This window comes from Piliocolobus tephrosceles, chromosome 8 (assembly GCF_002776525.5).
Source record: "Piliocolobus tephrosceles isolate RC106 chromosome 8, ASM277652v3, whole genome shotgun sequence".
Taxonomy (NCBI): domain Eukaryota; kingdom Metazoa; phylum Chordata; class Mammalia; order Primates; family Cercopithecidae; genus Piliocolobus; species Piliocolobus tephrosceles.
In genome coordinates this window covers 88,893,526-88,908,659 of record NC_045441.1, presented here as the reverse complement: position 1 = coordinate 88,908,659, position 15,134 = coordinate 88,893,526, and the positions used below count along the sequence as shown (strand labels likewise).

Here is a 15,134-nt window from a genome sequence, read left to right as displayed (position 1 = left end):
TATTCTTAAATATCACCTCCCTAGAAAACATTTTTTTGACCACCCTACTCTCCTCACCAACCTCTACTGTCTTACCTCCACTAAGTTGTTTTATTTTCTTTATAGCATGTATCATACCTGGCATTATATTATAATATTATTTCATTTTTCCAGTGTATTTCCTAATTTTATACGCAATGTATTCTGAAATAATTCTAAGGTTATTAAAGTTATGATCAAATAAAGCTAAAAATAATTTAATATTATAGTTGCTAAAATAGAGAGGTATTGGTGCAGAGATAAATAAATGAATCAAGGGAAGAGTGTTGAGGAATGTGGGGATCATACAGAACAACAGAGTAAGTGTGAGAGAGTGTGTGAGTTCATTGGGAATTCATGCACTGATGGAAGTAGTGGAACTTTGTATCACCACATTGGAAAGCTATTTGGCACTATCTTGACGTTAACATATTCTATCATTGGCAACTCTACTCCTGAATATATATGCCCTGGATCCTTTCCCATATGCATGTATCAAGAGAAGTTTGCTAAAATGATCATAGCAACATTGATAAAATGAAATATGGGAAACCACCCAAATGTCCTTTGACATGGAATGGATAAATAAATTGTGTTATATTCATATGATGGAACATATTACACAGAATACAGAGTAAATAATAAGAGCTTATACATACTGCTGTGTGCCAAGCACTGCTCTTGGTACTTTACATAAATTAATTCATAATTAATTTTTATCTTCAAAGAGGAATAATATTTATCCTTTTACCAATAAAGAAATAGGTACACAAACGGATTTAGGAACTTGTCCAATATTATACATGCATAGCCAGGATTTAAACACCAAAATCCCCATTGAGTGCTCCCAATTCACTGTTCTACTTCTACAGCAAATAAGGCATGGGTACAGGTAACATAATTAAATTTAAGAAATGACATTAAATAAAAGAAAACAAGACAAAAGGCAATCCCAGAAGAATGCAACACACCATTGTATATGATTTTTACATAGCTCAAAAGTAGTGACACTAAATAATATACTGTGTAGGAAAACAGTATATAGAGAATATATACTGTATGGGAAAATATATAATAAAATAATTTTTTAAAATGAAAACAAGAAAGGGTAGTGGGTAGTAATTGCTCCTGGGCAGCAGGTTGCATGCAGAGAGAAACAGGGAGAAGACGAAGGTAGCCGCCCCTGCAATGGGATTGGTGATATTTTCATTCAGATGTTGGGAGCTGGGTTCACAAGTATTTATTTTATTATATTTTCTAATGAATTTATGTTATATATATCCCTTTCTGTATGAAATATAATGTTTTAAAAGATACTAAAGAAATAAACAGAAAGTGAGAAAGTGAAAAAATAAAAGGCTTTGGCTACATTTTCAAGGTATTTGATTTGAAGGAAAGAAGGAAAGATGTATCCCTGGGTAGATCCGTGGTTAACGGGGTACACGTGTGTGTGTCTTTTTTTTTTTTTTTTTAAGAGAGCGTCTCACTATGCTGCCCAGGCTGATCTTAAACTCCTGGGCTCAAGCAATCCTCCTGCCTCAGCCTTCAGAGTAGCTGGGACTACAGGCATGCATCATATGTGTGTCTTCATTTGGAGGGTCTGAGTCTTGTAGATAGGTAGGCTAAATTAAATATGGAGACTTTTCCTGATTATCATGACTGTAGGGAGGGTGCTACTGGCATTTTGTGTGTACAAGCCACCTAAACATCCTGCAATGAACATGCCACTCCCATCCTTAACTATGAATTATCCAAGATGTCAGCAGTACCAAGGTTGAGAAGCTCAGAGATAGAGAAAGCAAAGCGGGAGAGATTAAAAAAATATATTTTATCAGGAAAACAATTGAGAGAGTAAGGTCCAGACAAGATAGGAGGAGAGCTGGGCCCTAAAGCAGACACATTACATTTTTAGAGTCTGGTGAGCACCGAAGAACTGACCATTTTCTTAAGCTCACTCTTTTAAGCAGAATGTCATAAAGTAGACCTTACTCCTACTCCGCTGCTACTAAAAACAGCCTCAGAGGGCATACTGAGAGTTTTATTGCTGATCATTCTGAAGAAACAGAAAGAACAAATACAAAATAAGAAATGCAGGTGGGGCCGATGTTACATCAGAGCTAATGAAGCATAACAAGCTTCAGGACTCCTTCCTGGCACCTGCCCAGACTGTAGACCTGAAAGGAGCCTTTGCAATTTTGAAAATTTTTAAGTTTGAGTTAATTATAGTACTTAAAATTACCCCCCTGCAGTTGTATACACTTTGGGCTCCACAAAATAAAGATTTACCCTGGAGTTTGGGGTACTCAAATAGGTTTTATAGCTACTTTCCTTGACATCCTGGCTAGATGGCACCCTGAAGCTCAATGACCACATACCACTCTATTTAGTTCCCTAAGATGCAGTTCATAAAGCCTCATCACCCTCCGGGTCTCCTACCCTTATATAGTTTTCACAGGTCATTTCCTCCATGAAAGCCCAGCTTCCTAGTATTAAAGTGCTGAGGGTATAATTAGGCCAAAACAATACATGAGAGTGAGTGGGCGATTCAATTTCCCCTGCTCTGAAGGGGATTCACATTACAATGAGAAGCTGCTATCTCTTGGTCTTATGGTCCACATAGGAAACAACAGCTCAGGAAAATTGTCATTAAATTTTGTGTACATGAGTCACCTATTTGTTATAAATGTAGATTCCAGGGACCCATTCCATGATAGTCACATAATATTTTGGTCCAAGGAAGATAATTTAAGAACTACTTCCTCAATGCAAAGGTTGTTAATTTTCTGAAATGACAGATCTTTTATAGGTTCTTCTAATATTCACATATTAACAATTTTAATATAGGGATCGATCTATGACAGCCTTATGTATGATCCCTAGGTTAGATCCTCCTTCACAGAAAATCAGAGTAAGTAGATGATATCAGAGAGAGAGACAGAGAGAAGAAAAAGAAACAGATAGTGGCAGAGGCAGTTAGGATTAAAGTTGGAAAGAGATCAACCAAGAAGTGAGAGAAAAACCCATTGAATTTGACAGGCAGGAGGTCGTGTGTGTGCGTGTGTGTGTGTGTGTGCGTGTGTGTGTGTATTTATATTTTATATATATGGAGAGAGAGAAAGAGTGAAAGAGAGCAATTGGTATACATATGTTTGAAGTCAAAAGAGAACTACGGAGAAAATAAAGATATTAGAAAGAAAGAAAAGATAGGGTGAAATACAATATTTGCTTCTACTTTAACCTGAATCACTAAAACGACAGAAAAAGGATTAAAAAGACATAATCCAAAAAGGACAAATAAAACTGGAGTGTAGATGCCAAAGAAATATCAGCAACATTTTAAGAACGCTAAAACATATGGGCAAGTGTTGGCACTTTGCACGCTAGGAAAAGCGGAAATCTAACTGCCTGCAAGGTGACAGGAGCCAATATGCAAGCTGATTCATAAAAAAGACTCCAGAAATTCTCAGAAATTAGAAGCCTAGAGTGAGAAGAGGGGTGGGTGTGGATGATGTCAGGAGAAGTGTTTCAAAGTATGCATAATAAGCAGTAACGCCAGACAATAAAGGGGGAACAATCTGACTTAGAAGAGTCCCAGAAGAAAGTCAAGAGGAGAATGAAGAGAAGAAAAGATGTAACAGAAATAATGAGCATTCTCTAGAGCCAAAAGTCATGGGGTCCTGGTAGAAAGGTCCATTATGTCTCAGTGCAACGGGTGTAAAAAGAGAGATGCAAGAGAAATAGGAGAAGGTTTTAAAACACAGAGATTAAAGAAGGGATTCTAAACGCATGAATGAGAGACAGGTTACATCCAAAACTTTGAAATTAGAAACAATCGGACTTCTCAGCAGCTATACTAGAAGTTTGGAAACAATGGATTGATATCCTCAAAATTCTGAAGCAAGTGATTTTCAACCTAGAATTTTTTATCCATCTATCAATAATGTGTGAAATTGGAATAATACAATTTTCAAACATACAAGACTCAACACTGGACTCTGTATCCTTCTTCCGGAAGCTAGGAAAGGATATGCTTCCACAGCATGGCAAACTATAGGTGGGGGGCCAGAGAATCTGAAGTTTTATACAAGTCAGGGGCTGAGAGGATGCTCCAGGTGATGGTGAAGCTAAGCTCCAGCTAGGCAAGTGGAGCATGGAGGATACCTTCAATTAAAAAACGGAAACAATGTGAACTGATGAAAACTGGTAAGTTTTACTACATTGAGAGGAGTATAAAAACTTTTGTAGAGAGATTGGTGAAAAATTAGTGAAACTAATATAAATTTTTTTTTTTTTTTTTTTTTTGAGACGGAGTCTCGCTCTATCGCCCAGGCTGGAGTGCAGTGGCCGGATCTCAGCTCACTGCAAGCTCCGTCTCCCGGGTTTACGCCATTCTCCTGCCTCCCTCCCAAGTAGCTGGGACTACAGGCGCCCGCCACCTCGCCCGGCTAGTTTTTTGTATTTTTTAGTAGAGCCGGGGTTTCACGGTGTTAGCCAGGATGGTCTCGATCTCCTGACATCGTGATCCACCCGTCTCGGCCTCCCAAAGTGCTGGAATTACAGGCTTGAGCCACCGCGCCCAGCCTAAAAATCTTATCAAGTGGAAAAAATGGGATAATGTTAAATTTCAAGAGAAACAAGAAAATTGCAGAAAGAAGTAAAGGAAAGGAAGGAAGGAAACAAGGGCAGAAAAAAGGGAGGGAAAAGTGTGATAAACTTCCCACATGTGGCTCAGTGGTGAATACTATCTTCCTAATCATAATAAGGTAAAGACACTGGTATTTAACCAAAAATTGCGGTATAATTATTTAGGGAAGATAGAGGGCAAGTGATTGGAGGGTTGCTGATGAAGTATAGTACACAGATATTTTAACTGTGGTGTTGCAAAAGAAGGATGCTAAAATCCTCATCTTCCTTAAAGATGTATTTCTTAACAGATATTGCCTAAAATGAAACATATCAATAAACACTATACAAATGCTATTTTGAAATATGTAGAGAAGAACCAGAAGAAACAACAAAAGATTTAAAATTCTTACCTCTAGGGATAGGGAACTGGCAGAAACCAAGGAATGATGCCTTTTGTCATAATTTTTTAAATGACTTTAGAAAATATGGACATGGCTCATAAACATAAAAATAAATAAATTGTAAAGAAAGTGTATTACATAATACATGCACTTATGCCAAAAATACTATGTTCTAAATATTTATGTTTTGTGTAAGATTTATATGGGTCTAGGAAAATTTGGCTTAATTATTTCTATAATTATAGACTATAATTACATATGATTTTTCTCTTTTTCCAAAAGATGTTGGTACTTTCTTGTTCTAAATTTATAAATGACTTCATCATGTTAAAGGAGCATCCACCTGAAGTAGTGATATTACCAGCAGAACTATATGAGGTAGTTAGATCGAGGCCCCATATTCACATTTCTTCAAGCTTGTGCTTTGGAATAGTAAAGCCCAGAGGAACTGGTGGTGATTCATCATGCTCCAAACCCAGGTCTCAGGACAGTGGGTGTGGTGACAAGGTCCACCATGCAAGAGGAATGTCAAATGCGCCAGGCAAGTGTGTCTAGAAATCCAGGTATCAGTGTTGTACTAGAAAAGTTCATACAACATGATTTAGAAATCATTTCCTCAAAATGATTTTAGTTTTAACTAATATTTTATTTAAAAAGTAATCACTCAAAATTTTAAAGTGGTCAATACAATTAAAAAAGGACAAGGAACATTCTTGGAATTTCCCCCCTTTTCTTTCTCTACTGAAATGCAGTTTGGATATTTCTATACCTCTTTATAGCCGTCACTGATTCTCTCCAAGCTGAGGGAATATATAAGGTCCCTGCCTCCCACGAAGAGCCGCTCTTGATATTCATCCAGCAGCATTGTATGGAGATCAAGAAATCCAAATGGGCTATGAAATATTGATGTTCTGTTCAGATTCAAGAGCTCTGAAATGCAAAGTGATATGTACACTAAGCACACAAGAAAATGTAAATACTTTTCTAACCCTTTTTTCATAGCTCTGTTTTCATCCCTATTGGAACCAAGTCATTAACATGCATTTTATCATAAATATACTGGCAACAAATTTTAATGTGCACAAGTTAAAATATTTCATAAATTTATGAATCTAAAAACTTCATCAATTTAATAAGTAAGAAAAATATTCTATATTTTTAAATCCAGAAAAATAGTCATCCTTCACAATCTTTAACATAAAGTGCTAGGTGAAAGTCATTTTACAGCTCCTCTAATGTATAATGGTTACAAATCTACATTAAACCCACCAGAGTGTGTTTATTGAATTTCAGATAAACGCCACTCAGAAAAATAATGTTTCTACTTGTAATTGGTTTTGATAGTCACATCCAAAATCAAATTTTCCCAGTCTGCAAACTATCAGCGTCATTAATACAATGAGGCATTAATGTGGTAACAGTTACAGTAGGGATCACTGATAAAATTGGGGGGAATATATTTTCAATCACTGCAATTTTTGCTAATACTGTTACATTTGTGCTTATGTCAGAAATTTTGAGCTGTATGTTTTACCTATATACATTTAATTGTAAGAAGTCATAATCTGGCAAACCTCTCATGTGTGCATTTGTTTGTTAAAGGTATTTAATTGCATATGGCAGTTCAGTGCTTAAGGTTGGTAAAATGATATATGAGAGCCTTTGGTGATGAGAGAGAATAAAAACCCCAAGCCTAGACTCTGCATGCTGAAGAATTCCTGAAGGGGCCCTTTGGCAAATGTTGACAAATTAGAAGATAACTTTTTTTCCAAAGATCAATGCCTAATGCATCTAAAAGATAATGTGAATTCTTGGTGACTAGGACACTAAAATCTAAACAAATGATACTATGAAGTAGGACAAATCTATAGCACTGTGCCCACTCTTACACTTTCTGTTTCTGAGAAAGAAGAGATGAAGTATATACCTCTGTATTAATAATATATTCCTTATCTATATCTCTACCCTCAAACTGTTGATGCCCAAAACTTTATGGAGTAGAGTTAACTTTAAATCTGTAGTTTAAAATGAACAATACTGCTAAAAGTATCTTTTCCTCTGTATTAATAATGTATTTCTTATCTATATCTATACCCTCAAACTTTGATGCTCCAAACTTTGTGGAGTAGAGTTAAAATTAAATCTTTAGTTTGAAATTAACAATACTGCTAAAATCAATATATCCCTCATAAAGGTAAAACTTTTTCTTATTGAGTTATCGTTGAGATATTGAGTCTTTTGACTATTCACATAAATAAATAATCTGAGAATAAGTTTTGAGGGTGGGAAACAAGGAATAATAGGTATAACACACAAGAGGTTTGCCAGATTCTGATATTTTAAAATTAAATATGTATAGGTAAAACATATAGCTTGAAACTTCTGACATAGGCATGAAAGCAAGAGTATTAGCAAAAATTTCAATGGTAGAAAATCCATTCCCTATTATTCCTTCTTTTCCCACCCTCACAACTTACTTGGGAAGGAAAATAAAATCGTTTGAAAAATTAGAGGTTCTTAGATCCTGGAAGACAATTTTTTTCCGTTTAATAATTTTGTCCAAGTAGAATCATACTGCTTTCCTTTGCATACAGCAAGAGAAGCACAGGTTGGAATCCACTGGCATAACAAAAATATAGCTCAAAATGGTCTGCTATCATTATACTTTGTCTTTATATATAAACATTTATTTTTATATCAGGGCTGCTAAGTGGATTTTTAGAAAAGTTTCCCCAGTTATTGCAATAGTTGGCAACACTTTTCAGTTTTAATGCACAGTGAAAGAATCTGAATGGGTACAACTGATGAAAGGATGGTTACACACTAGCTTGAATAGGTTCCTAGGCTGTAGCGCTACCCAGAACACTCAGGTGTAGCCCTTAGGGGACTAAGCTGGGAAATAAGAGAAAGTCATGAGAGGGTTCAATTATGAGGGATTTTAGGAAGAGGCAGCCCAATCAGTAAAGGAGGCACTCCATGAGTGACTCCATCTAGGGATGACCTTGCCTGCTGCCCAATGAGGTGATTAGTACCTCATTACCCCTGCATGCACATAGCAAGATAGACACCAACTTCTACTTGCTTTTACCACTTACCAATTTGCCTACTTGCTAAGTAAACTACAGTTCTAACAGTCTAAAAGTAGTAGTTCTTATTTCTTTGTAAATAATAGTGGAAACTAATTATTGAATCATCAATCTTATTTTATTCTGATGTATCACCTCTTGTAACCTATTCTTCCTCTCGATGGCCAAATCTATCCTATGAGATCACAAAAATGTGCATGTTTCTGTGGGTATGTACTTTGGAGAAAGCAAAGAGGAAGAACCGAAGTGTGCATACAACAAATGCAAATTTTGTGAATCTTCATTTTTAATGATCTGTACATTTACATATATATATTTTGTCTTTTAGAAAACAGTAAACAACCACTGTATAACAGTTTAAATTACCAGTGTATTTTATTTTACTGGAGAAACCTAGGTGCCCAGAAATTTAATGACTATCTTATGGTCATATACTATTACAATAAAAATCACTCAATTTACCTCTAAAAACATGAGAATTAAAGTATAACAGATGTGTATATTATAATCAAAGGTCTTTGTAGACTGAGAATCTGGAAGGCCAGGTTTTAATCTTGGCTTTGACAATAATTGCGTAGGTAAACTTGAACAACCTCTTGAGTTCTTTAGACTGAATTCTTCACCTGTTAGTCACCCTTCCACCTTTAAAATTCTTAATTCTCTGACTAAATTGCATTTCTAAAAGGAAGCTGATGAAAGAGTGCAAAAAAAGAAAGAAGCAAATCGACACTTAGATGTTTTATGGAGTCATTTAAAGTACAGTGCTGAGCTTGTATTTTTGTTTTTCACACTTTTGGAAGCTTATCAAAGGGAAGGAGGGGTGAATAGCAAGTCTAACTATCAGATGTCTCATGTTTACATTTGCCTAAAGTGAAGTAGCTAGAAAATTCATTTACAACTTTTTCTCTGACCCTAAATGTTTATACGGTCAGTGAAAAAACAATGTAATAAGGAATTTTGGAGATTACTTTTCCTGATTCATTCATATTGCCTCAGAGAAAATTGTTGCCAAAATATGTCTGGATACATAAAACTGAGTATCATTACATACCATAGGTAATAAATTGAGAAATGTTATTTTATTTATGAAGATACTTCTTAGAATAATTTCTAAGATCATTTTTAAAATTTATGAAACCTAATGAACAGGCTGTAGTTTTCTTTAAACATTTCATAATATAAGAAAAGAAAAAATACATTGAATGCTTCAACTGCTCTCTACCCTGACCAACACCATACAACAAAACAGTGACAACAATTGAATTCCTAAGACATTGACTTGTCAGTAGACAGACGTTATTTTAAAATCATAGCACTAACTAGAGTTTATGAATGCCACGGTTTATATTTTTCTTGTCCACTTTCACTGGCATAAATCCTGTCTTGATCTTTAATTTTCTCTAAGGCCTAGACTGCTTTTCCTAAGTGGTTACAATTTTGTAATATCCTTGACTTTAAGTTAAGAAAGGTTAGAAGTATCCATTATATATGAATATTTGTGCTTTAGACATATATCTGTAATAATGGACACAGAGCCATTCTAAAATAGAAACTATTTTTGAAAAGAATGTGAATGTTTATTATATATTTACTATTATTTATTCAATATTAACTCGATTTTTCTACTTTATTTGATTAATTTGCCTCTTTCCAAAAAGGATCTGAGATGACTTATATAAATATATCCAATCAAATAAACAAATATATTTCTAGGGGAGTGAGGGTAAGAGAAAAACAGTAAGATGGGTGGGTTGTAATAAATTTAACTGGAAGTCATCCTCTAATATCTGATACATCATTAAAATGAATCTCAAATTTGGCCTCAGGCTTCCCAAAATCCAAAGTAGAGGAAGTCACTGTAATACAAGAAAAAAAAACTATCAAGTGCTTAGGATCGTTATAGGTTGTAATAGGTATACTGAAAAATACTGTGGTGGACATTCAACATCACTAAGAATTAAGGTGTCAAGTTCCATACCTGTGCTTATAATTTACATCCCTTAATGAAAGACAACTAAACTAACACCAAAATTCACTCCACCAAAAGTCACTTTATGGCCTTGGGTAGCCACGTTATTTGGAATATTAATGATTGCAATGAACAGAGATTAAATTAAGGTAATGTAAATGTGAGGACAGAAATCCTGGCCTCATGGTAATCAGAACTGCTCACTGTACTGATTCTAAAGGGCTTATTCATTAATTTGTTCATGACCAAAGGTAATATATCCTATTGTTTTGTTTATAATGCTCTCTTTACAAATAAAGCAAACTTCAATTTCTATGAATTTCATACAAATGAGGGAGATGAAAGTTTGCTCATTCCAAAATAAATTGGAAATAGAAGCGTTCTTCTCTATTCAGATATGAAATTTATTCTCCAGTCATATGAGTGACTTTCACAATCCAGTTATTATCAGGAAAAATGACTTTTTAATAGGTTATTATATATAACCTATATGTAATATATATTTATTATATATATAAGATATAACCTTCCAGCTCCCACATCACCACAATGTGACAATGGCTCCTGCACTTTGCAATTCAAATTCTCAAGGGAAATAATGAAATTGTGTCAGCTAGTGTTCATAATTCATGGGTTGCTGGCTTCCTCTAGATTGGATGTGTTGTGAACAATTATCCATCTGTGGTTAAAATGTGGAAGCCACATGGCAAAATGTGTAGTTTCTATAATTAATGTGTATGGGGTCAGAGCAGTCAACATGAAGCATGTCTCAATTCCATAGCAAACTTAGCCAGTCTGTCTTTATTCATTAACAAATTTATAATACCATAAATTTGTTACAATCTGTATTTCTGCTAGACTAAATAAGTTGGCCTGCTGTTGATAGCTTTTCATGATTATATAATCATGTTTAGGTGTTCATGATGTTTAGATGTTCAATCATATATAGATGTTTATGACTATATAATTATAGTGCATGTTGGAGAGTATCTGCCAAATATCAAAATTTGAGTTTTCATTAATTGATCTTAAGTCATTTTTCCTGATAATAACCGGATTGTGAAAGTCACTCACACAACTGGAGAATAAATTTCATATCTGAATAGAGAAGAATGCTTCTATTTCCAATTTATTTTGGAATGAGCAGACTTTCATCTATCTCATTCATATGAAATTTATAGAAATTGAAGTATGTTTTTTGTAAAGAGAGCATTGTAAACATAAAACAATTAGTGAGATCAAAGCAGTAAAGTTTGATAAATCATGGAATTCTGAAGTTTAAGAAAAAAGCAGAAACATAATTATTAGAGGAAATCTGGGGAAGAAAATATACATATAGCACAAATGGAAACTAATTGTTTTTAATACAGTCCTTTACTATGTTAAAAAAAGAAACTATTTTAAAGAAAGAAGAAAAAATATCACCTCTGTTCTGCAAATAGCACATTATCAAAGAGGACACAAAAAGTGAATTTGGATAAAAAGAATTCAACTTCATTAAATGTTCAAAGGAATGAGGATGAAAATGTCATTTTAGTGGTATTTTTAAAAATTACAATAACTAGTGAAAATGAGAATTCAGGCTCTTCTAGAGATCTATGTAAAATTTCTGTATTACACAAATTTTCTCCAGTGAACATGTGTTACTTTACCAAAAATGAAATTATATAAGTAAAAGGGGAAGACGTATGAGATGTCTCCTTTTTTATGCAACCAAATTTCCTCCTATATCCGGGTACCCATCCTCCCCACCCTAACTCTCAAGGTGATAATAACAGTTAATAAATATTTATTGATCAGTTACATAGCATGTATTATCTAAGGGCTAGACATTTTTATGTCATGTAATCATTGTGACACCTCCTCAGAAACATTATTCTCCCCATTTTTTTTGCATGCAAAAAGAGAATTTATTAGAATTCAGTACAGAGTTAAGGTTATTTTGGTCAGTGTTGGTGACAAAATTTGAACAACAGAAGTTGACTAGAGAGCTTTGTTACAATGCACATGAGATTTCTAAATATTATTTTTAAAATATCCTAGCAATTCAAAGTCTAGTCTATTAAGAGATTATAATGCATCAGAAATGAATGCATTTTTTGCAGAGCCTGATATAAATAATACGATAGAAGGTTTTTAAAATATTTAATAGGTTGTATTGAGATAATTCAAAATAATTTAATGGCAATGACATAAATAGAAAAATTCAGGTTAATATCAATTCAATTTTAATCACCTTTATTGTGTATTTTATAAACTATCTCAAATAATTACAAACTTTTTTGTTGCTTTGACTTATTGATTCATAATATTTTTAGTTTTACATATCTTGTGAGAAAACGAAAATATTTTTACCTAATTTGCCATGGAGTTTCAAAATGTATTGAGTATTTTTTGCATATAATGAAGGCAATATAAAGGCAAGCAAGGCTTTCTTCCCTCAAGAATTTTTCCTTTCTTAGTTTTAGAGTCACTCCTTTAAGTCATATTAATTATCTGAACTCCAAATCACGGTCCCTGGACTTGGCATATTTACCACGCAATGGCTGATTTCTTTAAATCCCTTCACACTGCTTCAAGCTGCCTGGATGAAAGAAACAGAAAATATGCAGGAAGATGGGGACAGAAGACACTCTAATCTCAGGTTATCTCAAGAAAACAGTTCAAATAATGGACAGTGCTGACTCAGTTAAATGAAGCAAGCTCCTCTTGAGTTTTCCTACTCTAAAAATAACAGGAATTGCTTGGGGAGGGAATGGACAAAGAAATAAGATGAAACTGAAATGCACCAACTCAGAGTTCATCCGGAAATTTTCTAAAGAGGGAACTAATTATTATTGCTAAGCTGTATGCTAATTATCAGCTGTCAATGAAGATATACTCTGAGGATTTAGTCATTTCCTCTCTTGGCCTTTCCTTTTAACCTGCAAGAGACACAGTTTTAAAACTCACTGACATCACTATATTACAAAGACAGTTCTCTACACTTTGTCAGAATATATTTAAATGCTATAGTTTCTTGTGTAAGATAAAGGAGAGGAAAACACACATTTTTCAGCTCTCAAACAAAAAGAGATTACCAGGGGAGAGGTGTTTCCTTCTTGAATACACATTTCTTGTTCCACAGTCACCTGCCAACTAAAGATTTCCTGAGACTAAACACTTTAACTAAACTTGTCATGGTTTTCTGAGTTAATTACCTTATTCAATATTGTCCTAAGGTTAATTCAACAACAACAACAAAATTGAATTTCAGGCAGTAAGCATTGTTAATGAAAATGAAATATGGAAATAGCCATTAGAAATTTTCTTTAACTTTGTAATGGTTCAAAAGGAAAGGTTTCTCACAACATGCTTTGATGATTTTGACAGATTTGACTGATGATCACTAGTGGCTTATAATGTTGAAAAAGATTCATAAAGAAATAAGCAATTAACTTTTTAAAAAGTGTAAACAAGGACCAGCTCATTGATTTGCTAATTGCTCTTTTTAGCAATGGACAATCGGCTTGTCTTTCATGCATTCTTGGAACTTTTAGGTTCTATTATTTTCACAAGTCAAAGGTGTACAATAGACACTGTCGTACTTCAAGTTGCTCAGTCATAAACCACTTTCTGAAGAAGGCAGGAGTTCAAATATACATAGGAATAGCCTAGACATTAAATAGCATTTTAATTCTTCAAAGAAAACAAAATAATGTGATTTGTAATTTTCAGATTCCTTGTGTTCTTGTCATATGTAAATTATTATTTAATGTTATATGGAAAAGTAAAAATGAAAGTTAAGATGTATTTAATGATTAAGATGAAGACATTCATAATAAGCTACTTCTACTTAATAAATAGTAAATATATTTTCTCTTAAGGCTTCCTTAATAACATTTTCTTTTCTTTAGCTTATTTGATTGTAACCATATAGTATATAATACATATAACATAAAAATATGGGTTACTCAACTGTTTATGTTATCTGTAAGGCTTCTGGTCAACAGTAGGCTATTAGTAATGTTTTGGGGGATTCGAAGATTATACTCTAGCTTTAGACTGCACTGCGGGTTAGCATCCCTAACCCCCAAGTTGTTCAAGCATCAGCTGTATATTGAACATCCACTGTGTTAGGAACTATATCTGGAGTTTCAGAGGAATACTAAAGATCAATATAATTCTATAAACATAACACAAATCAGATTTTAGTATCCATCATTTTATTTCTGAAAATTAATTTTAGATACAAGGTTTTTTCAAACTTGGGTACTTAATAAAATCAGGCACATTCACTTTTTTTTTTTTTTTTTTTTTTTTGAGGCAGAGTCTCACTCTGTTGCCCCCACTGGAGTGCTGTGGTACGATCTCAGCTCACTGCAGCCTCCACCTCCCGGGATCAAGCAATTCTCCAGGATCAAACAATTCTACTGCCTCAGCCCCCTGAAGAGCTGGGATTACAGTAGTGTGCCACTATGCCCTGCAAATTTTTGTATTTTTAGTAGAGATGGGGTCTCACCATGTTCGCCAGGCTGATCTCAAACTCCTGACCTCAAATTATCTGCCCACCTTGGCCTCCCAAAGTCGTGGGATTACAGGTGTGAGCCACCGTGCCTAGCCCTTTATAAGAGAATACATTTTATGGTTCAAACCCAAAAGAATATCAAGGTTTAGAGTCATAAAGATAAACTTCCTCCCTTCTGTTTAGTTCTCACTCCCTTGCCCTCAATGGATTAATCTTGTCTAAAATCTTGGGCATTCCTTCAAGTTTTTTATGCATATGCAGCAAATTAGATGTATAAATCTTTATTAATTCTCAGCGTTTTTACAGCCAAAAGGAATCATAATATAAACCTTTTTCTTTACCTTTCTTTACTTCACTTAAAATATCTGAGAAGTATTTCCGTATCAAAACTTAGAGAGGTTAGAGTTGAAAGAAACATCTTGTTTTATGGATCACTGTGGTGGGCATTTGAAATCTTTTAAATTTTTACTACTAATACGGCACTGCAATGTATATATATGAATTGTCCATTCACAGATGTGCAAATA

At 34.2% G+C, this 15,134-nt stretch overlaps 1 protein-coding gene across 2 annotated transcripts in view; it reads right to left on the bottom strand.

Annotated features, from left to right (window-relative positions):
- The window catches only part of SEMA3E (semaphorin 3E), a 278,691-nt gene that overhangs the window by 111,051 nt on the left and 152,506 nt on the right, over positions 1 to 15,134 (bottom strand). For both annotated transcript variants that reach the window (XM_023226663.1, XM_023226664.1), the window contains exon 2: positions 5,815 to 5,975. In XM_023226663.1, coding sequence (XP_023082431.1) covers positions 5,815 to 5,975 — 161 coding nt within the window. The remainder of the gene's footprint in view (positions 1 to 5,814; positions 5,976 to 15,134) is intronic.